This window comes from Mustela nigripes, chromosome 7, assembly GCF_022355385.1.
Source record: "Mustela nigripes isolate SB6536 chromosome 7, MUSNIG.SB6536, whole genome shotgun sequence".
Lineage (NCBI taxonomy): Eukaryota > Metazoa > Chordata > Mammalia > Carnivora > Mustelidae > Mustela > Mustela nigripes.
This window is the reverse complement of record NC_081563.1, coordinates 15,208,641-15,234,530: the sequence shown is the minus strand read 5'-3', so window position 1 is coordinate 15,234,530 and position 25,890 is coordinate 15,208,641. Positions and strand designations below refer to the sequence as shown.

General features: G+C 39.7%; 1 protein-coding gene across 4 annotated transcripts in view; it reads left to right on the top strand.

Annotated features, from left to right (window-relative positions):
• Positions 1-25,890, top strand: part of LDAH (lipid droplet associated hydrolase) — a 107,636-nt gene that overhangs the window by 10,758 nt on the left and 70,988 nt on the right. For 3 of the 4 annotated variants that reach the window (XM_059405205.1, XM_059405204.1, XM_059405206.1), the window contains exons 2-3: positions 3,473-3,628; positions 18,808-18,951. In XM_059405205.1, the coding sequence (XP_059261188.1) occupies positions 3,475-3,628; positions 18,808-18,951 (298 nt within the window). In that variant the 5' untranslated portion in view covers positions 3,473-3,474. Of the gene's footprint in view, positions 1-2,886; positions 2,983-3,472; positions 3,629-18,807; positions 18,952-25,890 lie in introns of those variants that run through there. The other variant, XM_059405207.1, reaches the window with a different exon arrangement.

Sequence of the window (25,890 nt, the reverse complement as noted above, 5' to 3'; positions counted from 1 at the left end):
AATGTGGGACTCGATCCCAGGACCCTGAGATCATGACCTGAGCTGAAGGCAGCGGCTTAACCCACGGAGCCACCCAGGCGCCCGCCATCATTTTTATTTTATTTTACTTTATTATTCTATTCTATTCTATTCTATTTATTTATTTTAAATTTTTATTTTAAAGTGGAATTCTTAATTGAGTAGCCAAAATGAAATGCACACATTATTTGGATTTGGGTGCCGAAGCTAAATGAGACTTATAACTCCAATTTCAGGTATTTGTGGTCATTAGTATAGCCTCATTGTTTTCACTGGCTGACTTTATAATAAATAAATATTATAAATTTGAACCTCTAAAATTCATACTCATCAAATGCTTTTCTGATTTTTATATTGTCTTGGTTTGTGTGAGATTTAATCAGAAAAAAATTTTTACTAAATAAAATTATACTCATCAGTATAAACAGATGAATACCTATTTTAAGTGAGGCTTGCTTTAGCTGTATACATTGTAGCCACACTTGGTTTTTATCCCGCCTACATCTCGATGTGTATCAACACTGTTTTCATTGGAGATTGCTTGTAGGTCAGGACTGTAGGTGGAGCCATCAGCCTCTAGTATATTAGGTATTAGAACACATTGTCTCTTCTTCATCAGAAACTTGTTTGCAGACTGAATTACCTTGGATTATTGGGTAAGGAAGAATTTGAATTCTCATACTCTAAGGTTTCCTTTGCCCTTTTTTTGTTTTGCTTTTTTGGGCAGTGTAGGATTGATTCAGAAACATAAGAGTGAAGTAAAATAAAAAGTTGTTTTATAATATACAGGTTTACTCTGTGTTTCCCAGTTGTATTTTATCTGAGGTGTTTTAGAGGTTTAGTCACTTTTTGTTTGTTTTCCAAACTCTATAGACTGCATTTGAGTTTCATATCTGTTTGAATTCTCATTAATTTTGTGGCTTGTCAAACTCCAGAGACATTATTTGCTTAACATTAAGGGTTTATGAGTTGAATATAGTTCATAACTTGAGATTCTCTTCTGGTGCAAGTATTCAGTTTAGCCACTGTCTTCTCTGATGGTGTTTTACTAGAAGGCAGTATAGAACAGCTAAATCTAATATTGTTTCCAACATTTTATAAATGTCAGAAGACCTTTATAAATGTATTTTGTGACAGTTCAAGAGATTGGACTACAGTGACATTTATTAATAAACTAAAAGTCCTTAAGAAAATGTGAGGTGATACTTTTATTTATTTTAAATAAAAAGGAGTTCCCATTTTTTGAGTGAGAAATTTTTTATTTTCTAAGTAGTTTTATTTAAGAGGGTTTTAGACTTTTGGTCACATATGGAGGTTGGAATATGTTTATTTCTTCTTCATTCCTAAATGCAATAAAAAGATGGTAATAAGGGCATAACTGAAGAAAGTGAATGAGGCAACATAATATCTGACTAGAGAAGTGAGGTGTTAGAAATATTAGAAAGCAGATGGAGGGGGCGCCTGGGTGGCTCAGTGGGTTAAAGCCTCTGCCTTCGGCTCAGGTCATGATTCCAGGGTCCTGGGATCGAGCCCTGCATTGGGCTCTCTGCTCATCGGGGAGCCTGTTTCCTCCTCTCTCTCTCTGCCTCCCTCTCTGCCTACTTGTGATCTCTGTCAAATAAATAAATAAAAATCTTTAAAAAAAAGAAAAAAAGAAAGCAGATGGAGAAATTATCACCATTTAGCAGAGCTGAGCAGTTTTGATTGAACATAACAGTGATCAAAAGATTGAACTATAATTTATCTAATCATACCCCTTAATGTTGAGTCATATATAGCATGTTTAGTGTCTGCATAATGAATTATCATAATTTATATAACCATTCTCCCAATAATGACCATTGAAGTTTTTTCAGCTCTTCAATGTTGTAAATAGCATTCCATGCATTTGTTCTTTGAAAAAATATTTTAGATTTCCTTTTTCGACTTGTTTCCCCCAAAATTATTGAGTCAAAGTGTATGTCTTATGGATATTGCCCCATTCTGCCAGAATGTAAAAAAAGTAAAATCTTTCCAAAGGCCATTCTCAATGTGGAATCTCTGGTGTCACTACATTCTGGCTACCATTGTGCTTGCCTTAAGGTAGGTGTCAGGTGGGTGGTGCTTGCAGTTGATTGTTGACTGTTACGCTTTGAAAGACATGAATAACAAGTGTACAATGACTAGGTGAAGTTTACCCGGCTTCCTTTGCCACTGTTGACTTATGATAATGACAGGTGCTATGAGCTTAGAGGAAGAGGAATTTTCCTTTATTTGAGATGTTCAGGGAAGTCTTCAAATAGGAAGTAGAATTAGAGCTACTTCTAAAATGGCAAAGATTTGAAGAGAAAAATTTGCATAATCAATGAAAGATAGGTTAGTCTAGATCCATTCAGGAGACAGAAACCACACAGTAACTTAAATAGTTAATCTAACATAAGGAATTACTAAGCTGTGGAAGAAGAGAAACTCTAAAGTTCCTGTATAAAGAAAACTCTAAAGATACCCTGGGGCTGAGGGAGAGTACCCAGGAAGGGACAAACATAGAGTGTGGCTTTCGATCTCATTGAAGAAGGTGTGGTTGCAGGTATGTGGTAGAGAAATTTGGTGGTTGCCTGCACCAGAGCTGGCCAGCAGTCACTGTGTTGGCAGGTGAACCAAGACTGGTGAGAGGTTGTACAGAGTGAATCAGGGAGCTGGTGCCTGTGTGAGGTCAGGAGCGGGTGGCTCCTGTGTTGGAAGGGCCACAGTAAACACTCTGGGATTCAGATGAGTTGAGACTGCTAAGCAGGTTCAGAGGAAGTTGGGGCACTGCCTTGGGTATTGCTAGAATGGAATGTTACAGAAGTTTCCCTCTTAAGCAACTCAGAGCTCTATTGGGCAAGGCAGTTCCAGGCTGCTATGTGGGACCAGGGTCGGGTAGCTAGTTCTTTAGTGTGCCCGTGGGCTGAGCAGAGCGGGCAGGGAGCAGCCCCCTGGTCTGAGGTACACACCTGTGTTCCCTGGGGCTCTGACTGTGTTACTGCCGTTGCTGCCCGAGGAGAGAGCTAGAGAAGGACCAGCTAAATGCTGGAGAAAGCTGTATCCTGTAGGCACCTTATCACTAGAGCAGGGTATTTTTTTCAATCTTGGTGCTATTGACCTTTTGGGCTAGTTAATTCTTCGGTGCAAGCACTACCCTCAGCACTGCAGGATGTTAGGCAGCCCCACTGGCTAACCTGACCTTGGCTCACACTCCCGTTGAGTCTTTCAGTTCACTGAAGACACGTCTCCCTGTTTCTCCTTACTCTTGTGGTTCGTTTAATTTTGTGCGTGTGCGTCATCCTATAATCCAGAATAGCTGACTGGTCTTATACCTCCTGTATTTGCTTGTATGTACTGAAATTTGCCTTTTTAAAAAATCTTGAATATTGCCTTTGGCTCAAAGCTTTACCTTTTAGCAACTCACTATATTGTTTTTACCCCTCTTATTTAGAAATGGACTCGGAAATCAAGGAAGAAGTTCCTGTGCATGAAGAATTTATTTTATGCTGTGGAGTTGAAACCCAGGTCCTAAAATGTGGGCCCTGGACTAACCTCTTCAATGAGCCAAGAGCCAACAAGCCTAAGCTGCTTATTTTTATTATTACAGGTAAGTTTAAAAATCTGGATAAGGCGTCTTACTGTAGATATAGTAAATTTTTCAGATTTTAAAGAGAAATTGATAAATTATAGAAAACTGTGTGGAAGGAAATAAAATCACTCAAATCATTGGTAACAACTACCCTTTGTCCTTCAGTGGCTGGGCTTTATGTTTTTCTTCTGTGCATTTATATTATGTATGTTATGTTGTCTATTATATATATTTTAAATCATAATTGGAAGTATACTATACATATAGTTTTGTAATCCACTTTTTAAAATATCTTAGTGGGGCACCTGGTTGGTTTAGTTGGTTAAGCCTCTGCCTTCGGCACAGGTCATAATCTCAGGGTCCTGGGATCGAGCCCTGCATCGGGCTTTCTGCTCAGCGGGGAGCCTGCCTTCCCCTCTCTCTCTGCCTGCCTCTGCCTGCTGTGATCTCTTTCTCTCTCTGTCAAATAAATAAATAAAATCTTTAAAAAAAAAAAAAAAAGCGCCGGGGGGATGCCTGGGTGGCTCATTTGGTTGAACGACTGCCTTCAGCTCAGGTCATGATCCTGGAGTCCCAGGATCGAGTCCCACATAGGGCTCCCTGCTCAGTGGGGAGTCTGCTTCTCCTGCTGACCTCTCTGCTTTCATGCTCTCTCTCTCTCTCTCAAATAAATAAATAAAATCTTTATAAATAAATAAATAAATAGTAAAATTTCTTAGTGTTAGAGTATTAAAATTATTACATTTTTGACAGTTTTCATCACAGTTATTTCTGCCTCATTCCAAGATGATTAAGTTTACTGTAGAACCTTTATTTATCCTGAGATTCGGCAGCTGGATCACTTGTGACTTTTGCTGGATCACTAACAATAGAATGTTAGGTAGGGGTAGATGCTTGCTTGTAGGTATTCAGAGTTCTTTTAAAATTGTGAATTAGGGCGCCTGGGTGGCTCAGTGGGTTAAGCCGCTGCCTTCGGCTCAGGTCATGATCTCAGGGTCCTGGGATTGAGTCCCGCATCGGGCTCTCTGCTCAGCAGGGAGCCTGCTTCCCCTTCTCTCTCTGCCTGCCTCTCTGCCTACTTGTGATCTTTCTCTGTCAAATAAATAAATAAAATCTTAAATAAATAAATAAATAAATAAAATTGTGGATTAGAACATATTTATATCACCTGGAAAGATCAAAAGTAAAACTGTAAATACGATCATACCATATATAGCTAAGTCAATGGGGTATTATGATTGCATTTTTTTCTTTTTTTTTTTTTAACAACTTTATGATTTTAAGAGAGAGAGAGAGAGAGAGAGAGATAGCAAGAAAGAGGATGAGCAGGGAGGAGAGGGAGAAGCAGGGTCTCCCCAGAGCATGGAGTCTGACGCAAGGACCCTGGGATCATGACCTGAGCCCAAGGCAGATGCTTAACTGACTGAGCCAGCCAGGCACACCACATTTCTTGTACATTTTTTTCTTGTTTGTTCTCCCTAGGTCAATGATTGTCTTTTTTGCATAGTTTTATATTTTTGAATCACTAATTTATCCTAAAATTGTTCTCTAGGAAATGGGGAAAAAATCCTCTTACTGCGTTTGAGTAATCAGTCAGGTCTTGTTTTTTTCTTTCTTTGGAGCTACCCCTCACAGAACTCTGTTCTTTGGCTCCAGTCTGGACTGACTGACCTGTGGGTTTGCTGTACAGGCCATCCTGGGGATTTTTTTCACTCTCTTCCTGGGTTAGATTCCATTTCCTCGATCCCATATTTTCTTATTTCTTCGTTTATTACTTAAGCACATCTTCTAGGAACTTCCTGAGAAGGAGTGCTTCGGAAGTAATCTTTTAAAGATCTATCGTGTCAGAAAATGTGTTAGACTTATAGGATGCAGATCATTTTTCCTGACAGTTTAGAGGGTGTTTTAACTGTTTTCTAGGGTTCAGAGATGCTTTTGAGAAGTCTCAATATCATTCTGATATTAGATCTTTTGTATTTGAAGCTCCCCTGCAAGGCAGAACATTTTAGATCTTTTCTTTGTTGTAAGAGTCTGAAATTTTATAGGAAAAGCACCTTGGTATGGGTGCTTTTTTATCCACTGTAGGCTTTAGTGGACCCTTTTAAGCCAAAAACTCATACACTTCAATTCTAAACGCTATGGTTTTTTTTCTTTTTTTTATAGATTCTTGTTTCATGGGTGCATTATCATTTCTTTTGGCTTCTTGCATTCTTAGAGTTTTTAGTATGCACTACCAAATGTTTCATTTTTCAGAGGAAGACATAAACAGCTAATTGAAGTCTTTGTCTTCAGTGTTGATGCTTGTCCACGGTTGCACCTAGAGTGACCAACCGTCATAGTCTGAGAGATTTTCCAGGACACATGGTTTCTGGTACTAAAATCACAACAGCCCTAGGCAAAACAGGATGGCTGGTCACCCTAGGAATCCTCATGCTAGGGTAATTGGGTAGGGACCCAAGATTTCACTGGAGAATTTCCAGCTTTCGGTATCTGCAGCTGTTTCTTGGGCCATTCAGTTCTTCCAGGAAGGAATCTTCCAGTATCCAGTTTGAGGAGTGGAAGCCTGTTTGCTGATATTCAGGGCTGAACAAGGGAAAGAAGGTTGGGAGTTTTGGCGTTTAGTAACACTTAATCTGACCCCTTCTTGGTAAAGTGCTTCTGTTTGCAGCTGGCCAAAATTCCTGATCCAAAATTCCTCTTCCGTTTCACCTCTTCTTGAAGTAAAACTTCCAGTCTCCTGCCATGATGTAAAAGTCTTTTTGGAAAGCAGTCTATTGATATCTACCAAAATTAAAAATACATATGCTTTGCTAGCAGCAAGGGAGAGTTTGAAGTTCTAGGCATGACACATGCTGTTTGATGGAGCAGAGATTTGAGGCCAGGGCAGAGTACAGGATTGAGAAGGTAAGCAGAAACGTCGTCTTAGACTGGAGATGCCAGAATCTTCTGAGGCTAGCATGAAGGAGGTGAAGTTAGTTACTGAAGTGGAGAAGCATGAAGGCATGTCAGGGGGAATAAAGTAGTTTCTGCCTCCTGAGCTCTGTCTTCTCTGCTAATTAAGAGACGAGGTCATCTGTTGAGAATAAATGTGACAAAGGGTAGCTAAGGGCCCTGAGGAAAGCGGTCAGCACTGAGAACAGCAGATACGTAGGATGAAAGGAATTATCAACCAAAAACAAATAGGCAGACTTTGAGCTGCACTGTGATGGGATAGCAGATGTATTGGGAGTGAGATCTCGAAGAGTAGAAGGCCTGTCAGAGTGAGAATGGTTTGAATGTTAACCATTTCTGAGTAATGAGAAAAGCTAAGCCTGTGATTCTTTAAGCTGGGGTTGGGACCAGCAGTATCAACCGAGAACTCCCTAGACATGCAGGTTCTTGGGCCCCATTCTAGATCTTCTGAACCGGAAACTCTGGGGATGTAACAGCCTCTGCGTTAACAAACCCTCCAGAGGATTGTGATACACGCATCACCGATCTGGGGCATAGCTCTTTGGGTAAGCTTAATATAGGTGACATTCTTCAAATTTGATTAAGGTAATGAGTTATGGGACAAAGATGTTGGCTCAGTGAATCCACCTGGATTTCGAAATCTCCTGACATGGAATGGCAAGCAAGACTATCATTTAAGGGTCAAGGTTTTCAGGGAATGTGTGAGAACGACTAAACCGTTGATAGATGAAAGTGGAGGAGGAGAGGTTGTTAGAGTAAAATGGATTGGTAAGCGGAGCTGGTTGCTCCTGTGCTTCCCCATCAGAGGTCTCATTCACTTACTTGTATTGCACTCGGTGTGGGGAATCCTCTGTCGCAAAAGTCTTTGCTCTCCTTGAGGCATAAGGGTGTTAGAGAAGAGTGCCTGCTCTTCTGCACAGGCTTGAAAGGAAGAGTCCATTATAGTGGAGAGCAGGGTCTAACAAACGATGAAGAGGAAGATACAGGGAGCATTCGGCGAAGACCTGGTGGAGAGAGGGAAACTTAAAACATTTGTTGTTTTATGGTGTCACTGTTTTATAGTGCTTTGACATTTTCAGATGATACTTGGTTTCTTAGTGTTCTTTCATGTTTGCCCTTCTATTCTCATTGCTGCCCTTGGCCCTTTTTCTTGGAGTTCATGGAACCTGTAGGCTGGTGCTGCTCCTTAGTTTTGGAACCCAAAACTGTATTTTGTATTTGGGCTGAGTCTGTTTATACTGTTGGGGAAATTAGGGTGACAGTATTTCAAGGATTGTTAAGCCACTAAAGACATCATGTTTAGGGGCACCTGGGTGGCTCAGTGGGTTAAGCCGCTGCCTTCGGCTCAGGTCATGATCTCAGGGTCCTGGGGTCGAGTCCCGCATCGGGCTCTCTGCTCAGCAGGGAGCCTGCTTCCCCTCTCTCTCTGTCTGCCTCTCCGTCTACTTGTGATTTCTCTCTATCAAATAAATAAATAAAATCTTTAAAAAAAAAAAAGACATCATGTTTAGTCTATCTCTGACAGACTAATAGGACGTTTCATTTTAAACCATTTTATATTTGCAGCTAACAAAATTAATCAATCCCTTTTAAGTTAGTAATGATAATGAGAAGGGATTTAGTAGAATCTGCAGATGGAGCAACTTTTAATTTCATCTTTTCCAGGGAACCTGTGTTTTAAGAGTTTTTGTTAAGTAGCAGTATCCTTGGACTTTCTTTAAATAGGTAAATGAGCAAAGGGAGCCAACTTGAGAATTCACTCTAGAACATATTGAGTCATTCTAACTCTCAAGTGGTCATCTGGGTATAATAGAGTCATGTAATGTGTCTTGTGTGGAGTACAGTGGTTGGAAATGGAACAGACAAGTCTCCATAGGGAAGCCTGGAGTTCCTTCCCCATGACAGCCTTCTGTATAGGTGCCGTGCCACATTAACTTCACATGTGGTGGTTTTGTCCTCTACAAGATTAACTAACTGGAAGGCATAGGTCTACAATTACCATGTTGAATAGTTAGAGTGTATTGCCAGTTAGGGTCTAGTGATGGTCACCACAGCCTCTGTTATATGTTGCTCAGGCATTTGACCATACGCTCAGCCAAGTATGTGTTAATAACACATTTTGATATGATTCAATAGAGTGTTTTACTATCATTTTTATATTAGAATGTTTTCAAACATCCCTACTTCTGAAGATACAAATATACATACATGCATGTGTGTGTATGTCTGATTTTAGTTGCAGAAAAGACCCTTTTCAATCTTTTGTGGTTTCTAACTAAGAAGTTAAGTTCGTGGCTCATAACATGTAATGGTGAAGTATGCAATGACATTTAAATCATTTGTGTTACATTTTCCACTTCTATCTCAGTTGTAAGTTGAATCTTCATGATACTTACTGGCCATTGTGGACTCTTCTGTTTCTTCTGGAGGCAAACTCCTCATTGCTTGAGGGCCTTTGCACCTGTTCTAAGCCCTGTCCTGGTCTGGGTGATTGTTTTCATCTTTTGGGTCTTAGCTAAATGCCACCTCCTCCTCAAATATTTTTCTCAGGCCACTCTAATTTCTTCCCTTCTCTATCACACAATCCTCTTTATTTCCTCATAGAAGCTGTCTCACTCTTGAGTTATCTTATTTACTTACTTAGCTATGTGTATATATTTCCTACTAGAATATGAATTACAAAAAGACCTTTATCTGTCCTGTGCCTGACACCATGACTTCCATGTAGTAACTGCTCAGTGAGTAATTGATAACTAAAAGAATATACAGATGAAGCTATAGCACTGACTAGAGTGAAATGAACATGGAGTAGTTGACATTATCATTTACTTAATGATGATAAAATGGTGAAAAAGAAAGCTTCAAGGGATTTGCTTAAGATCTTATAGTTATTAAGGGAAAGAACTCAGAACCCAGAGATAGGGAGAAAACATTGTTCTATAGCAGTTCGTTAGCTAGTACTCTCAGTTTCATATTATAACTCATCATAATTATTGCATCTGAATTATATAGTTGTTATCTATGGATTCTTCTGAAACCAGTTTTAACATACTATACACCTTAAAGCACAGAATGTCACATGTCAAATTTATTCAATAAAAAATAAATATGTAGATGTGTATTTTGCTGAGAGGAAGCAAGATGGCGGAGGAGTAGGAAACTGAAATAGCATTAGATCCCAGGAGTTCAGCTAGATAGTTATCCAACCATTCTGAACACGTACAAACTCAACAGGAGGTAGAAGAGAAGAAGAGCAGCAACTCTAGGAACAGAAAATCAACCACTTTCTGGAATGAAGGACATGTGGAGAAGTGAATTCTAAGCAACAGGAAGATAGACCATGGGGGGAGGGACCGGCTCCCAGCAAGCAGCGGAGCAACGGAGCACAAAATCGGAACTTTTAGAAGTCTGCTCCACAGAGGAATTTCACTCCAGAGGCTAAGTGGGGGTGGAGCCCTCACGGGGACAGTGTGATCTCAGGACCTGCAGGGTCACAGAAAGACTGGGGGTGTCTGAGTGGACAGAGCTCCCTGATATCGAAGCAGGGAAGCTGGCTGCAGAGTCAGAGCTGAGGATGGGGCTTTCAGCTCCGGGTTACCTTAAATCATGATCTGGGGCAGTCGGGCCATGGCTCTTCAAGCAGGGACCCCACACATGGCAGATTCAGAGGAAACCCCCCCCCCCCCCGCTTCCTCCTCCAGGAGGAGCGGGGTGGGAATGCACAGCAGGAATCTGCTGGGTTTGGAGACTCCAAATGGGGCCATGGGCCAGAAATAGAAATGCTTGGTCACAGACCAGGTTAGCACAGAGCACAGCCGGAAACCAGGGAGATGGGAGGGATCGAGTGCTTTTCTCCAAGGGCACACTGAGGAGTGGAGCTCAGAGCTCTGGGCTCCTCTGGGCCTGAGAGTGGGAAGCCACCATCTTCATTCCTGTCCTCCAAAGCTATAAGGAAAGCATTCAGGGAACAAAAGTTCCCAAGAGTGAACTGAAGCAGATTATTAGCCTGGCCCCTGGCAAGTGTGGTGCAATTCCACCTCAGGCAAAGACATTAGAGAAACACTGCAACAGCCCTTCCGCAAGAAGATCAGCAAGAATATCCAGCCAAGACCCAAGTTCACCAAGCAACAAGAACTGCCAAACTCCAGAGCTAGGGGAATGGAACACATAGAATTTATGACTTTTTTTTGCATAATCTTTAGTCTTGCAAAGTTAAATTTTTCTAATTTTATTTTTTCTCATTCTATTTTTTTAACTTTTACTCTTTGCTCTTTTAACATTGTTTAACTATTTTATCTTATCAATACTTTTTTAAAAAATCTTTTAAATTTTTCATTGTTATAGTCATATTTTATCTTTTCTTTGTATTTAACCTTATTTTTTGTATACATATAGGGTTTTTTTCTTTAAATTTTTGGGATATATAATTTCTTCTAATAAATCAAAATATACCCTAAATCTAGCTTCAGCCTGATCACATTCTCTCTGCTTTTTTTTTCTTTTTCCAACCAATTTATCAATTCCTCTTTTAGAATCTTTCAATTTTCATCTTTACAGTCATATTCCATCACTTCATCGTGTTTCCCCTTATTTTTGTATACATATAAGGTTTTCGTTCTTTAAAATTTTTTTAAAATTTTGGATTTTGGGAGATAGTTTCTTCTAAAAGAGACCAGAATACACCCAACATCAAGTGGGTGACTCTGTTCTATTCACCAGTCTAATACATATTTTTTTTAATTTATTTATTCCTCTTTACTTCTCCCCCCAGTTTCAGGTCTCTTCTGATTTGGTTAGTGTATATTTTCTGGGTTCTTTGCCACCCTTTTAGTGTTTTACTCTCTCATTCATATATTCTTATCTGGGTAAAGTGACAGGGTGGAAAAACTCACCACAAAAAACAAAAGAACATGGGGCAGTACCGATGGCTAGGGACCTTGGTAATATGTATATGGACATTGGTAATATGTCAGAACTAGAGTTCAGAATGACAATTCTCAGAGAGCTAGCTGGGCTCCAACAAGGCATGGAGGATGTTAGAGAAACATTGTCTGGATAAATATAAGCTTTTTCTGGAGAAATGAAATAACTAAAATCTAACCAAGCTGAAATCAAAAAAGGAATTAATGAGGTACAATCAAGGATGAAGGCTCTGACTGCTAGGATAAATGAGGCAGAAGGGAGAATTAGTGATATAGAAGACCAAATGATGGGGAATAAAGAAGCTGAGCAAAAGAGAAACAAACAACTAATGGATCACAGGGGGAGAATTCAAGAGAAAAGTGATACCATAAGATGAAACAATATTAGAATAATTGGGATTCTAGAAAAAGAAGAAAGAGAGGGGCAGAAGGTATATTGAAGCAAATTATTGTAGAGAATTTCCCTAATATGGCAAAGGAACAAGCATCAAAATCCAGGAGGCACAAAGAGCCCCCTCAAAAAATCAATAAAAATAGGTCCACACCCCATCATCTAGTAGTAAAACTTACAAGTCTTAGTGACAAAGAGAAAATCCTGAAAGCAGTTCGGGACAAAAGTCCTGTAACATACAATGGTAGAAATATTAAATTGACAGCAGACTTATCCACAGAGACCTGGCAAGCCAGAAAGGACTGGCATGATATATTCAGAGCACTAAATGAGAAAAATATGCAGCCAAAAATATTATATCCAGCTAGGCTGTCATTGAAAATCAAAGGAGAGACAAAAAGCTTCCAGGACAAACAAAAATTAAAAGAATTTGCAAATACCAAATCAGCCCTACAGGAAATATTGAAAAGGATCCTCTAAGCAAAGAGAGAGCCTAAAAGTAATAGACCAGAAAGGAATAGAGACAATATACAGTAGCAGACACCTTATACAAGGACACTAAATGCATATCTTTCAATAGTTACCCTGAATGTAAATGGGCTAAATGCCCCAATCAAAAGACACAGGGATGAATGGATTAAAAAATGGATAAAAAAACAAGACCCATCAATATGCTGTCTACAAGAAACTCATTTTAGACCCAAAGACACCTCCAGATATAATGTGAGGGAGTGGAAAACAATATGCCATGCTAATGGACATCAAAAGAAAGCTGGGTGGCAGTCCTTATATCAGATAAATTAGATTTCAAGCCAAAGACTATAATAAGAGATGAAGAAGGACACTATATCATACTTAAACGGTCTTTTCAACAAGAAGATCTACCAGTTTTAAGTATCTATGCCCCTAACATGGGATCAGCCAATTATATAAACCAATTAATAACAAAATCAAAGAAACACGTCAACAATAATATAATAATAGTAGGGGACTTTAACACCCCCTCACTGAAATGGACAGATCATCTAAGCAAAAGATTAACAAGTAAATAAAGGCTTTAAGTGACACTGGATGACTTTAAGTGACTTTAAGTGACACTGGATATACTTCACAGATATATTCAGAGCATTCCATCCCAAAGCAAAGAATGCACATTTTTCTAGTGCACATGGAACATTCTCCAGAATACATCACGTCCTGGGTCACAAATCAGGCTTCAACCAGTACCAAAAGACTGGGATCATTCCTTGTGTATTTTCAGACCACAATGCTCTGAAGCTAGAACTCAATCGCAAGAGGAAAGGTGGAAAGAACTCAAATACATGGAGGCTAAAGAGCACCCTGCTAAAGAATGAATGGGTCAACCAGAAAATTAAAGAAGAATTTTTAAAAATTCATGGAAACAAATAAAAATAAAAGCACAACGGTTCAAAATCTTTGGGACAAAACAAAGGCAGTCCTGAGAGGAAAGTATGTAACAATACAGGCCTTTCTCAAGAAATAAGAAAGGTCTTAAGTACACAACCTAACCCTACACCTCAAGGAGCTGGAGAATGAACAGGAAAGAAACCCTAAACCCAGCAGGAGAAGTAAAATAATAAAGACAAAAGCAGAAATCAATGAAATAGATACAAAAAGAACAGTAGAACAAATCAACAAAACTAGGAGCTGTTTCTTTGAAAGAATTAATAAGATTGAGAAACCCCTGGTCACACTTATCAAAAAGAAAAGAGAAAGGGCCTAAATTAATAAAATCATGAATGAAAGAGGAGCAATCGCAACCAACACCAAAGAAATACAAATACAATAACATATTGTGAGCAACTGTATCCCAGAAAATTTGACAATCTGGAAAAAATGGATGGATTTCTAGAGATGTATAAACTACCAAAAGTGAACCAGGAAGAAATAGAAAACCTGAATAGACCCATAACCAGTAAGGAGATTGAAGCAGTCATCAAAAATCTCCCAACAAACATGGGGCACCTGGGTGGGTCAGTGAGTTAAAAATCTCCCAACAAACAAGTTGAGGAGTCAAACTCTCACTCTTTGCCGATGATATGATACTTTATTGAAAACCCAAAAATCTCCACCCCAAATCTGCTAGAACTTGTACAGGAATTCAGTAAAGTGTCAGGATATAAAATCAATGCAAAGAAATCCATTGCATTTCCATACACCTACAGCAAGACAGAAGAAAGAGAAATTAAGGAGTCAATCCCATTTACAATTGCACCCTAAACCATAAGATAACTAGGAATAAACCTAACCAAAGAGGCACAGAAGCTGTACTCAGAAAACTATAAAGTACTCATGAAAGAAATTGAGGAATACACAAAGAAGTGGAAAAACGTTCCATGCTCATGGATTGGAAGAAGAAATATTGTGAAAATGTCTATGCTACCTAAAGCAATCTATACATTTAATGCAATCCCTATCAAAATACCATCAGTATTTTCCCAAGAAATGGAACAAATAATCCTAAAATTTATATGGAACCAGAAGAGACCCTGAATAGTCAGGGCAATGTTGAAAAAGAAAGCCAAAGTTAGTGGCATCACAATTCCATACTTCAAACTCTGTTACAAAGCTGTCATCATCAAGACAGTATGGTACTGGCACATATAGACACATAAATCAATGGAACAGAATAGAGAGCCCAGAAATAGACCCTCAACTCTATGATCAACTGATCTTTGACAAAGCAGGAAAAAATTTTCAATGGAAAAAAGACAGTCTCTTCAACAGATGGTGTTGAGAAAATTGGACAGCCACATGCATAAAAATGAAACTGGACCATTTCATTACACCACACAAAAAAATAGACTCAAAATGGATGAACAACCTCAATGTGAGACAGGAATCCATCAAAATTCTTGAGGAGAACACAGGCAGCAACCTCTTCAACCTCAGCCGCAGCAACTTCTTCCTAGAAATATTGCCAAAGGCAAGGGAAGCAAGGGCAAAAATGAACTATTGGGACTTCATCAAGATCAAAAGCTTTTGCACAGTAAAGGAAACAGTCGACAAAACCAAAAGACAGTGGACAGAATGGGAGAAGATATTTTCAAATGACATATCAGATAAAGGGCTAGTATCCAAAATCTATAAAGAACTTATCAAATCCAATACCCAAAGAACAAATAATCCAATGAAAAAATGAGCAGAAGACATGAACAGACATTTCTCCAAAGAAGACATCCAATGGCCAACAGACACATGAAGAAGGCATCAGGGAAATACAAATCAAAAACCACAATGAGATACCACCTCACACCAGTCAGAATGGCTAAAATTTACAATTCAGGATATGATAGGTGTTGGTGAGGATGCAGAGAAGGGGAGCCCTCCTACACTGTTGGTGGGAATGCAAACTAGTGCAGCCACTCTGGAAAACAGTATGGAGGCTCCTCAAAACGTTCAAAATAGAGCTACCCTACAATCCAGCAATCGCACTACTGGTATTTACCCTGAAGATACAAATGTAGTGATCCGAAGGGGCACGTGCACCTGAATGTTTATAGCAGCAATGTCCACAATAGCCATCTATAGATGTCCATCAACAGATGGATGGATAAAGAAGAGCTCCTATATATATACAATGGAATACTATGCAGCCATCAAAAGAAATGAAATCTTGCCATTTGCAGTGATGTGGATGAAACTAGAGGGTATTACGGAGTCAAATAAGTCAATCAGAGAAAGACAATTATCATATGATCTCTCTGATCAGGGTGGGAGGTTGTGGGGATTAGGGAAGGCAAAAATGAAATAAGATGGGATCAGGGAGACAAAGCATAAGAGACTCTTAATCTCACACAACAAACCGAGGGTTGCCAGGGGGAAGTGGGTACGGAGAGGGTGGTTGGGTTATGGACATTGGAGAGAGTATGTGCTATGGTGAGTGCTGTGAAATGTGTAAGCCTGATAATTCACAGACCTGTACCCTTCGGGCAAATAATACATTATATGTTAATAAAACTAATTTTTTAAAAATATGGAATAATAATGCTAGCAGTAATAGCTACCATTTATTCAGCACGTACTGTGTGTCAGATACCATACAAGTGATTGCCAGGCATTAACCCTAATGATAATGCCAGGTACTTTGTGGGCCTTTGTAAGATTAACTGCAAGTTATACAGAAGATCCTAAGCCAGATAATTTATGCTCTTTTTAAAATTCATTATTACTATTTTCTTTTGTATCCTCTTGTAGCCATCACATATTTATTGAGCACTTACCATCTGTGTGGTCTTGGTCAAGCTGTTTAACTTCCTTGTGCCTCAGTTTCCTTATCCAGACAATGGAAATAGGAATAGTATAGGAAATAGGAATAGGATAGGAAATAGGAATAGTCCTCCTTACGGGAGGACTAAATGAGTTAGTACATGCAAAACACTTAAATGCTGCCTGGCATGTAATAAGGTACAAAACTTTAAAATGTGGACTAGGGGCACCTGGGTGGCTCAGGTAGTTGAGCATCCTACTTGTGATTTCAGCTCAGGTCCTGATCTCAGCGTAATGAGATCGAGCCTTGCATCAGGATCTTCACTCAGCAGGGAATCTTCTTCAGAATTTCTCTCCTTCCCCCACTCCCCCTCCTCTTCCTCTCTCTCTCTCCCTCCTTCTCTCAAATAAATAGATAAATAATTTTTTTAAAATAAAATGTGGACTTATTTTCTAGCCATATGAAAACCACTGTAAAACTTTGCTGAGAGACAAAAACATTTGAGTAAAACATGATGCATTCCTAGAAAATTATAATCAGTAAGGTAAAAAAATCAAATCTTTCTCAATTAATGTATAAATGAGATGAAATTTCAGTCAGAATTCCAAAACGATTTTTAAAAATTGAAGCTGGTGAAAATAATTCTAAAGGCTATGAGATCAGCCTAGAAAATTTAGGGGGTGGAAATTAAGAGAAGAAGGGATTTGCCCTGCCAGTTACTGAAACATTAAAATATAAATAAAATAAATATTAATTAATTAATTAATATAAATAAATACTGAGGTAGTGATCAAGACAGTGTGGCACTAGCAGAGGAGAAAAGGAAAAAGATAAATGGAATAATTTGGAATTAGAATTAGCAAGCTAATGTAAAAGACATTTCAAATCAATGCAGAAAGAGTGGATTATATTATAAATGGTCTTGGGACACTTTGCTAATCACTTGGAAAGAAGTTGGATTGCTACTTTGTCCTTTATTCTAAAAAATATTTCAAACTTATTGAAGATTTAGATACAAAACATGAAGCAATGCAGTCCCCATCAACCACAGATTTTGCAGCCCAGTGCTACACACCACACCCCTCCTCTCCTCCTCCTCCTCAAGCTGCGCTGTGGCCACTCAGCTGGCCAGAGAGCATACTGCTGCCTTTGAGGAAGTTTCTAGGCTATTTAACAAAGATGACACTAGTACAGTAACAAAAAGATATTTGGAACTTGGGTCAGTAGGTGAGAATGCAACAGAAGTAAAATAGCAGTAAGAGTGCTAAGACCATTTATTACATATCATGGCTAGACATGGTAAGTCAGTAGCTAGCATTTCTGCAGCACTTGTGTATCTATCAAGCGGTGTTTAAGTTCTTTGTATACATCAGTTCACTTAGTTCTCACATGATGTAGTTGATTATTATCCTCATCTTGTGGACGAAGATGCTAAGGCCCAGAGAGGTTAGATGACTTTCCGAAGGTCACACACTTGGTAAATAGCAAAGCCAGGATTCCGCCTCACACAATCAGGCTCCAGAGTCTGTGCCCTCCACCACTTTGCTTCTTGGCCTGTCTAGGAACTGACAGAGGCAGGTCATGAAGAAATAAATCCATGTTTTTCAACAAGGGTGGCAGAAGTTTTATCAGTGCAGCAAAACCGTGTCTATGGAATTGCAAAGAGGAGAAATAATAAATTGATTGGAAAATTGGCATTGATGGAAATGGACCAGTATCTGTGAAAGCATTATACAGATGATGATTGCAAGATGAAAACCCCATCTCACTGTCTTTTCCCCCTGAAGATGTATCAGATTGACGCTTTTTCTAAAAGGTCATTATTCATTCCATTTCTCTATAGCAAACCTATGTCAAAAATACCTTCTGTGTATACACAAGAAAAGTCTATATGTCTTTTTCCCAAAAGGTCAAACTGTACATCTGCTTATAATCTAAGTCCTTGTGATAAATGACAACGAAACCTCAGTAGACTCCTCAAGTACTCTTTGTGAATGATTCTTACACTGATATGTTCTCATGCAACTTGCTAACTGAGCACAGTAAAATCGTGAAGGCCTTTCGAGACAAGATTAATGACCTTGGACTACTAGGCTGGTAATGGGAAGCCACTGAGAGGGGTGTAAATAGGGTACTGCTATGAGTTGATTTGAAGTTTGAAGGTATCTCTCTGGGTACCCTGCAGAATGGGCTCCCAGCGGACAGGAGTAGATAGAAGTCCCACGAGGAGGCTGCTGTAGGAAACTCTGGGATAACACTAAGGGAGCGACATGAGATGCATAAGACATGAGATCTATTTTGGAAACAAAGTTAACAGGACTAATTGGTGAATTGGTTGTGAAAAACAGGGAGAAACCAAGAGTGACTTCTGGTGTTAGGACTTGAGTATTGATTTGGTTTAGGATTGATGGTTCCATTTACTAAGCTGAGGAATAGGGAGGAAGAATTCATCTTCAAACCGTTGGGGAACAAAGCAGGAACAGAGATTTTCTGAGTGATCATTCCCAGATTTAAGATAAAAAGGCTATTAAAATTGAATTGTATGTATAAATATTAGTAGATTTGTAGAAGAAAGCGTGAGGTCAAATAGATCCTTCTTTTCCAGTCTGCATATCTTGCGTGAGCTTATTGCTTTAGTTAACGAAACTAAAACTCTGTGTTGCCTTACTTAACTAAGCTAACTCTGTGTTTCTTTTTTTAGGTAATCCAGGTTTTTCTGCCTTTTATGTGCCATTTGCAAAGGCTTTGTACTCCTCAATAAATGGACGCTTTCCGGTTTGGGTTATCAGTCATGCTGGGCATGCTTTCGTCCCCAAAGGCAAGAAGATTCTTACAACTTCAGACGGTATGTCTTAATTAACATCTGTTTTCCTCTCTCGCGAGTGGGTGTTCACGGGTCTAGAAATTCAGCTAGGGTTAAGAGTTATACCACTGGAAACCTCTGCTTGTGGCATTGGGCCCAGGCTGCCACGTTTCGGTAGTTTCAGGATTTTTAGAGCCCTTTTCATTTTCTGCAGGTAATTTTCTCTAAAAGATTGAGTAGATCAAGCAGTTGTCTAAAACTTGCCCTGTCTGTGGACTGACTAGTAATCAAATATATTTATTGATCAAACACTGTATTTCCAGGGCTGTACTTAAGAGAAAAAATATAATCCATGGTCCTTATTCTAAAGAGGCTCGTACACGAACATTTAGAGAATGATTCAATGATCAACTCTGACCTGCTGATCATGTGGCTATTTGAGGAGTAACGAAGGAAAGAACACAGTATGGGTCTGAAAAGACTTTGTGGAGGGGATGGGTTCCAGCAGTTGAGTAGAATTTGGATCTGGGGATTAGGGTGTGTGCAGAGGTGTAACACACAGAAGACATAGCACAGCAGAGGGGGAGATTCAGTAGGTCTCCTGGTGCTGGGCAAGGCCAGACCTAGAGGAACCTCGGAGCTGGGGAGAGAGCCATGACTGCATTGGTAGACTCCTGGAGGCCTTTAAGTGGAGAAAGTAGCACTAGGTGGCTGCAAATTACCTGCTTCTAATGTATGAAAATTCAACATGCTCACTCTTCTAAAAAAGAAATCTATAACTTCACTTCTCCGTAGGCCTTCCATTCAAGGGGCTTTTGTCCTAAGCATGACCCTTAGTTAATTTGAGGTAGAAGAGAGGTGGCTGTGGCTCCGGTTTGCTCCTGGATCTGGTATGCCTCTCCTATGGTATGAGCATCTTACTGAGCATCTGACAGTGGATACCATGTGTGGGGAGGGACGGAGAAAGGAACAGGTGATATGGGAACTCTCTGTACTATTCTGGTCAAATTCTCTATAAATCAAAAACCATTCTTTAGAACAAAACTTGTTAAAAAAAATTACTGGAATTTAAAAAAGTAATTTGGTATTTATATTTTGCTTTTTATCATTGCTGTGAAAGAAACTGTAAATTAGGTAGCTTGATTAATATGAGTTTATTTTCTTATAGCCTGGAGGCTACAGGCCAGCATTAGGGTTTCAGCATGGTTAGGTTCTGGGGAGAGCCCTCCTCCTGGCTTGCAGATGGCCTGGTTTTCTTTGAGTCTTACATATGACTGAGACAGAGAGAAGGATTTCATGTGCTCCAGGATGCTCTCTGATCTCTCTCCTCGAGGCCACTAATCCCATCATGAGGGCCCCACCCTTATTACTTAATCCTAATTTATTCTCAAAGGTCCTATCTCCCAGTACCATCATGGCAGTCAGGGCTTTAATATAAGAATTTTAAGGCTCAGTCAGTTAAGTGTCCGCCTTCAACTTAGGTGACTCTGTGTGTCACCTCACTGGGAACATCTTAATTCCCTGATTCTTTTTTTTTACCTTTTTCTTTTTCTTTTTTTTTTTTTTTTGTTTTTTGAGAGAGAGAGGGAGCACTCCCAGAGCACAAGCCAGTGGGGGTGGGGAGTGAAGAAGGAGAGAGAAAGTTAAGCAGGCTCCACATACTCCACGTCCTGCGCAGATGCCCGGCTTAATCTCATAACCCATGAGATCATGACCTGACCCAAAATACAGAGTCAGACACTTAACTGAAAGCCACCCAGGCGCCCCGCAACTCCCCAGTTCTTGATTTCTCCTCTTACTTCTCACGTGTAGAACTGTAGTCAGCTTCCTGAAATCTTAGTTCTGGTTCCAAAATCCTGCGTTAACTTTAAATTGATTTTAACATCAGACACCAGCTCTTGAGAACAGAATTGAATCTCCTTTTTTCCCCCCAGTTTCACTTAATTTAGTCATTTTTGAGTACCTGCTGTGTACATGCCTCTTCACTAGCATTTAGGAAAAAATACACCTGTACTTAGAACACATTTGTTGCACTTAAATTGTTTATGGTTAGGTAATGTCACTGGCCAGACTTCCTGTATCTCCTCTGTAAGGCATCTCATGTCAGATTACCCTCATCTCAGAAAACTCTCTACTCCTTTCTGCTCACAGCTTCCACTGTCAGTGCTCAGGCCCTTGGCAAGCCATCATAGAAGCAGACTTCTATACTTCAGCTACTCAAGAGTTCTACTGCCCCCTCTACTACCTTGTGTACTGCCCTAATTATCCTCCATTTAGAGTTATAGATCTATAGATTCAGTGCAACCCCTGTATGAATTCCCACCAAAATTCCAGTTGTGGCATTCTTCAGAGAAATAGAAAAGAATCCCAAAACTCATATGGAATCATTAAAGTCACCAAATAGCCAATATAATGTTGAGAAAGAAGAAAAAAACTGAAGGCACTGTACTTCCTGATTTCAAACTATCTAGCAAAGCTGTAATTAAAACAGTATAGCACTGGCATAAAAACAAACCTGTGGAACAGAACAAAGAGCCCAGAAATAAATACACATGTATAGAGCCAATTAATCTTTGATGGGGGCTCCAAGAATACACATTGGAGAAAGAGATAGTATCTTCAGTAAATGGTGTTAGGAAAACTAAATATCCACATGCAAGAGAATAAACAGAAATTTGTGTAAAATTAATTCAAAATGGATTAAATAACTTAAATTTAGGACTGGAAATCAAAAACCTCCTAGAAGAAAACATAGGGGAAAAGCTCCTTGACACTGGACTGGACAGTGATTTTTTGAGCATGACACCGAAGAACAGGTAACAAAAAGCAGAAATAAATATTGGGACTGTGGTAAACTAAAAATCTTCTGCAAAGCAAAGGAAACAATCAACAAAATGAAAAGATAACCTATGGAAAGGGAGAAAATATTTGTAAACCATCTATCTGACCCAAAATATATAAGGAACACATATACCTCAATAGAAAAAAACAAAACAAAACAAAACTGATTTTAAAATGGGCAAATATTTCCAAAGAAGACATACAGATGGCCAGCAGGAACATGAGACTCACTTCACACCTGTTCCGATGACTGTTATTAAAAAGACAAAAAAATAACAAGTATTGGCAAGGGTGTGGGGAAAAGGGAACTCGTGCACTGTTGGTACAACCATTATGGAAAACAATATGGAAGCTCCTCAAAAAATAAAAACAGAACTTGCATATGACCCAATAATCCCACTTCTGGATCTGTAGCTAAAGGAAATGAAATCAATATCCCGGAGAGAGATCTGTACACCCGTATTCCTTGTAGCGTTATTCACAGTATATGGATCATTCCAAGGTATGGAAACAAGTTACTTAAGTGTCTGTTAATGGTTGAATAAAGAAAATGTATACACACACATGCACACACACACGCGTGCGTGCGCGCGCACACACACACAAATGTGCAGGCACAATGCGATATTACTCAGCTATAAAAAAAGAAGGAAATCCTGCCATTTTCAACAGCATGGATAAACCTGGAGGATATTATGCGGAGTGAAATAAGCCAGACACAGGAAGACAAACAACTGTATGATCTCAATTATATGTGGAATAAAAAAAAAAGTCGACAAACTAATAGAATCAGAGCGTTGCCAGGATTTGAGGGATGGGAGAAATGGGGAGATGTTGGTCAAAGGGTAGAGACTTTCAGTTGTAAGATGAATAAGTTCTGGGGATCTGATATATAACATGATGGTTATAGTTACTAATACTATATTGTGTAATAGAAATTTATAGATCTTAGTGTTCTCACCATCACAAAAAAAAGAAAAAAGGTAGTTAGTCCCTCCATCCCAAGCCTCCTGATGGCAGTGACCTCAATCAGGCGTGCCTGCTATGCTTTCCCGGGACACTGGTAGGGAGCTCCCCAGACATTTCCTCCATGGGGGCCCTTACTCATGGCTGGGCTGGCTCTTGTGGTTCCTACTATGATTGCAGGATGCACTTCAGGAAACCATGAGGGAACTTTGAGGACAAAGATTTATTACCTGCGGTTTCTGGAGGGTACATAGCAAGTGGAGCAGACCTGGGGCCCTGCCTTTGTTCGAGTCCGAGGGTGGGGTGCCAATGGTTTTGCAGGTTCTCTCTTTATTAGCTAATGTGAGGCATAAAAGCCAGAATTAGGACTTGGGAAGGAAGAAGTCGGTCACACAAGGAATCAGTTATCTGAGTTACCCAAGGCTTTCTGAAAGGTACCTTCGCAGGTGGGGTGGGGTGGCCTAGTTCCCTGTCTGGTTGTTTTTCTAGTAGCTGTGTCATACCAGTGGCAATATGCTTATTCGTGATGGATGTCTTTTGAAATGGAGGCCTAGTCAATCAAAAGTTGAATGTCAGGCACTTATAGTACACTACATGAGATAATGGATATGTTAATTTGACTGTCATAATCATTTCACAGTGTATCCGTATATTAAATCATCACATAGAAACAATTGTGTGGTACGACCGAAGTACATACTGTTTTTATTTGTCAATCGTACTTTAGTGAAGCAGAAAAAAACAGTTGTAGAAAGTGGATGATGGATACTTGTGAGTCTTGTTGTACTGTTCTCTCTACTTTTATGTTGTTTGGAAGTTTCCACTATTAAAAAAAAAAAAAAACTTTAAAGAAAGAGAAAGAATTATAGAATCTATAGAATTATAGAGCTAGAAGTATCCACATCAAATCCTTCCTTGAACCGTTATTTTTCAAGGAAGAAAAGTAAGGCCCAACAGGGCTAAATCACGGGCTAGTGAGTGGCAAAACCTGGACAAGAAGTCAGCACTTGGAATGTTTAGTTCAGTGTTTAGTCCTGTCGGTCATCTTAGGTGGCTTAATGTGAAGTGCTAATGATACTCCATTGTTAGATTTCGTTAGTCCGTGAGCTAATTCTCATATTGGTCCTTCTATGATCACCAGTTATACCTGGTTTGTGACCTTTTTCCTGCGGGGGTTCATAGGGGAACAGGGTCATGGGGTGTAGAAGAAACAGTGCCGCTCATGGCAGATGCTTGTATAAATACCTCAAAGTGTCTTTTTCTCTGTGTTAATGCATATGCATGGAGTGTGTGTGTGTGTGTGTCTGTGTCCCTCTATGAATGCGGTTCACTTGAGAGTCTTTAACACTGTGCTTAAAGACTAGGGTATACTTTGAAAGCAAGTAAATATTGATTACCTAGCAGTGAAAGATTTTAAGAGCAGTCATGAGGTGAAACTGAATATATAGTTTAAAGACATGTATTTCAATAGCCATCTTATTGAAATGTGACTGAAGGTGAACAGAATGAGCAGTAGATACTTGCTCTGCTTAAAAGATGCATCTTTATTGTTCTAAGTTTTTAATATATGCCCAAAGAAAATTTTAGGCTCAATACCATAGTTTTTCCTTTATCAGGAAATGTATATGTTTGCTTGGGAGTGTGTTTTCACTATCTTAGGTTGTATTTGGAAAACAGAGGTGTTAGAATTCTTCTTAGAAAACAGACTTGAGGGACACGTGGGTGGCTCAATTGGTTAAGTGTCTGCCTTTGGTTCATTGGCTCAGGTCATGACCCCAGGGTCCTGGGATGGAGTCTGCATCAGGATCCTTGCTCAGCAGGGGGCCTGATTCTCCCTCTGCCTGCAGCCTCCCTACTGTGTTCTCTGTCTCTCTGACAAATAAATACAATCTTTATTTAAAATATATATATATATATATATATATATGGAAAACAGACTTGAGGGGCTCCTGGGTGGCTTAGTCAGTTGGGTGTCTGACTCTTGATTTCAGCTCTGGTCATGATCACAGGTTGTGAAATCAGGCCCGTCAGGCTCCGTGCTGGGTGTGGAATTGGCTTGGGCTTCTCTCTCCCTTTCCCTCCCCTCCCTCCGCCCCAGCCCTGTTCACGTGAGCATGTTCTCTCTCTCTCTCTCTCTCTCTCTCTCTCTCAACAGATGGATAGAAACAGACTTGATTAACTTGTTAAACCTCCAAAAGCCACCAACTCTGCTGGTCTGTTATTGCTGGCCTGTTACCTTTCCTCTGGCCGAAGAGGAGATAAGCCCAAGTCAAAAGGAGTTAGGAAGTAGTCAGAATAACCTCAGGGTTCACAGTGAAGGATAATACATCTTTGTGTAATGTAATGGTGACTAGGTTATGTGTCTAATTCCTACATTCTTAACCTGGGTGAGAAGCTCTGTACTGAATTATCTAGGGGGAGCAATGTCAACTCCATTATCACAGTAAGCCCTTAAGTGAAGACAAAAATCAAGCATTTGAACAGGAAGAACAACTTTGAAAGTTGAAAATAGATTCAAAGCGTAACTGTAGATCAAAGCTTCTCAAATTTTGGCAAGTATCAGAATCACCTGGAGGATTCATTAAAACACAAGCGAGTGGGTGGCACCCCACGATGCTGATTAGTAGATGTGGGGTGGGATCTGAGAATTGGCATTTTTAACAATATCCCCAGGTTATGTTGATGCAGTTAGTCCTAGGACCATATTTTCAGAACCGCTATCAAAGATCTTGAGGAAAACCAGCTGAAATTATCTGTTATGTGTTTGAATTTTTGGGAAGTGTCTTCCGTTCTCATTTTAAATTGACATTATTTATCACTTTGAGTATGCTTATTCTGTACTGCTGAGTTAATAACTTAGTAATTGGAGTCTCGTCCCTTTGCTACCTAATGAGAACAGTGCCATCTAGAGGCAGTAGCCCAAAGGGCCACCAGAGGGCCAAAGGAAGCTGTGGTTTTCTAGAGAGGTTGAATGGGCAGCTCATAATCATCAAGGATTTATTGACAACCTACTAGGTTATTATGTGTGGGTACCACAAGGGTCTACAAAGAAATAGATATTCCAGTCACTGCCTTTTAGTATAGTGACTTTCCATCTGTGTTCTGAGGAGCCCAAAAGTTCTACGAAGGGCAGGTGGGGCTCTGGGTCCCACCAGCACCCCCATTCAGCCAGAC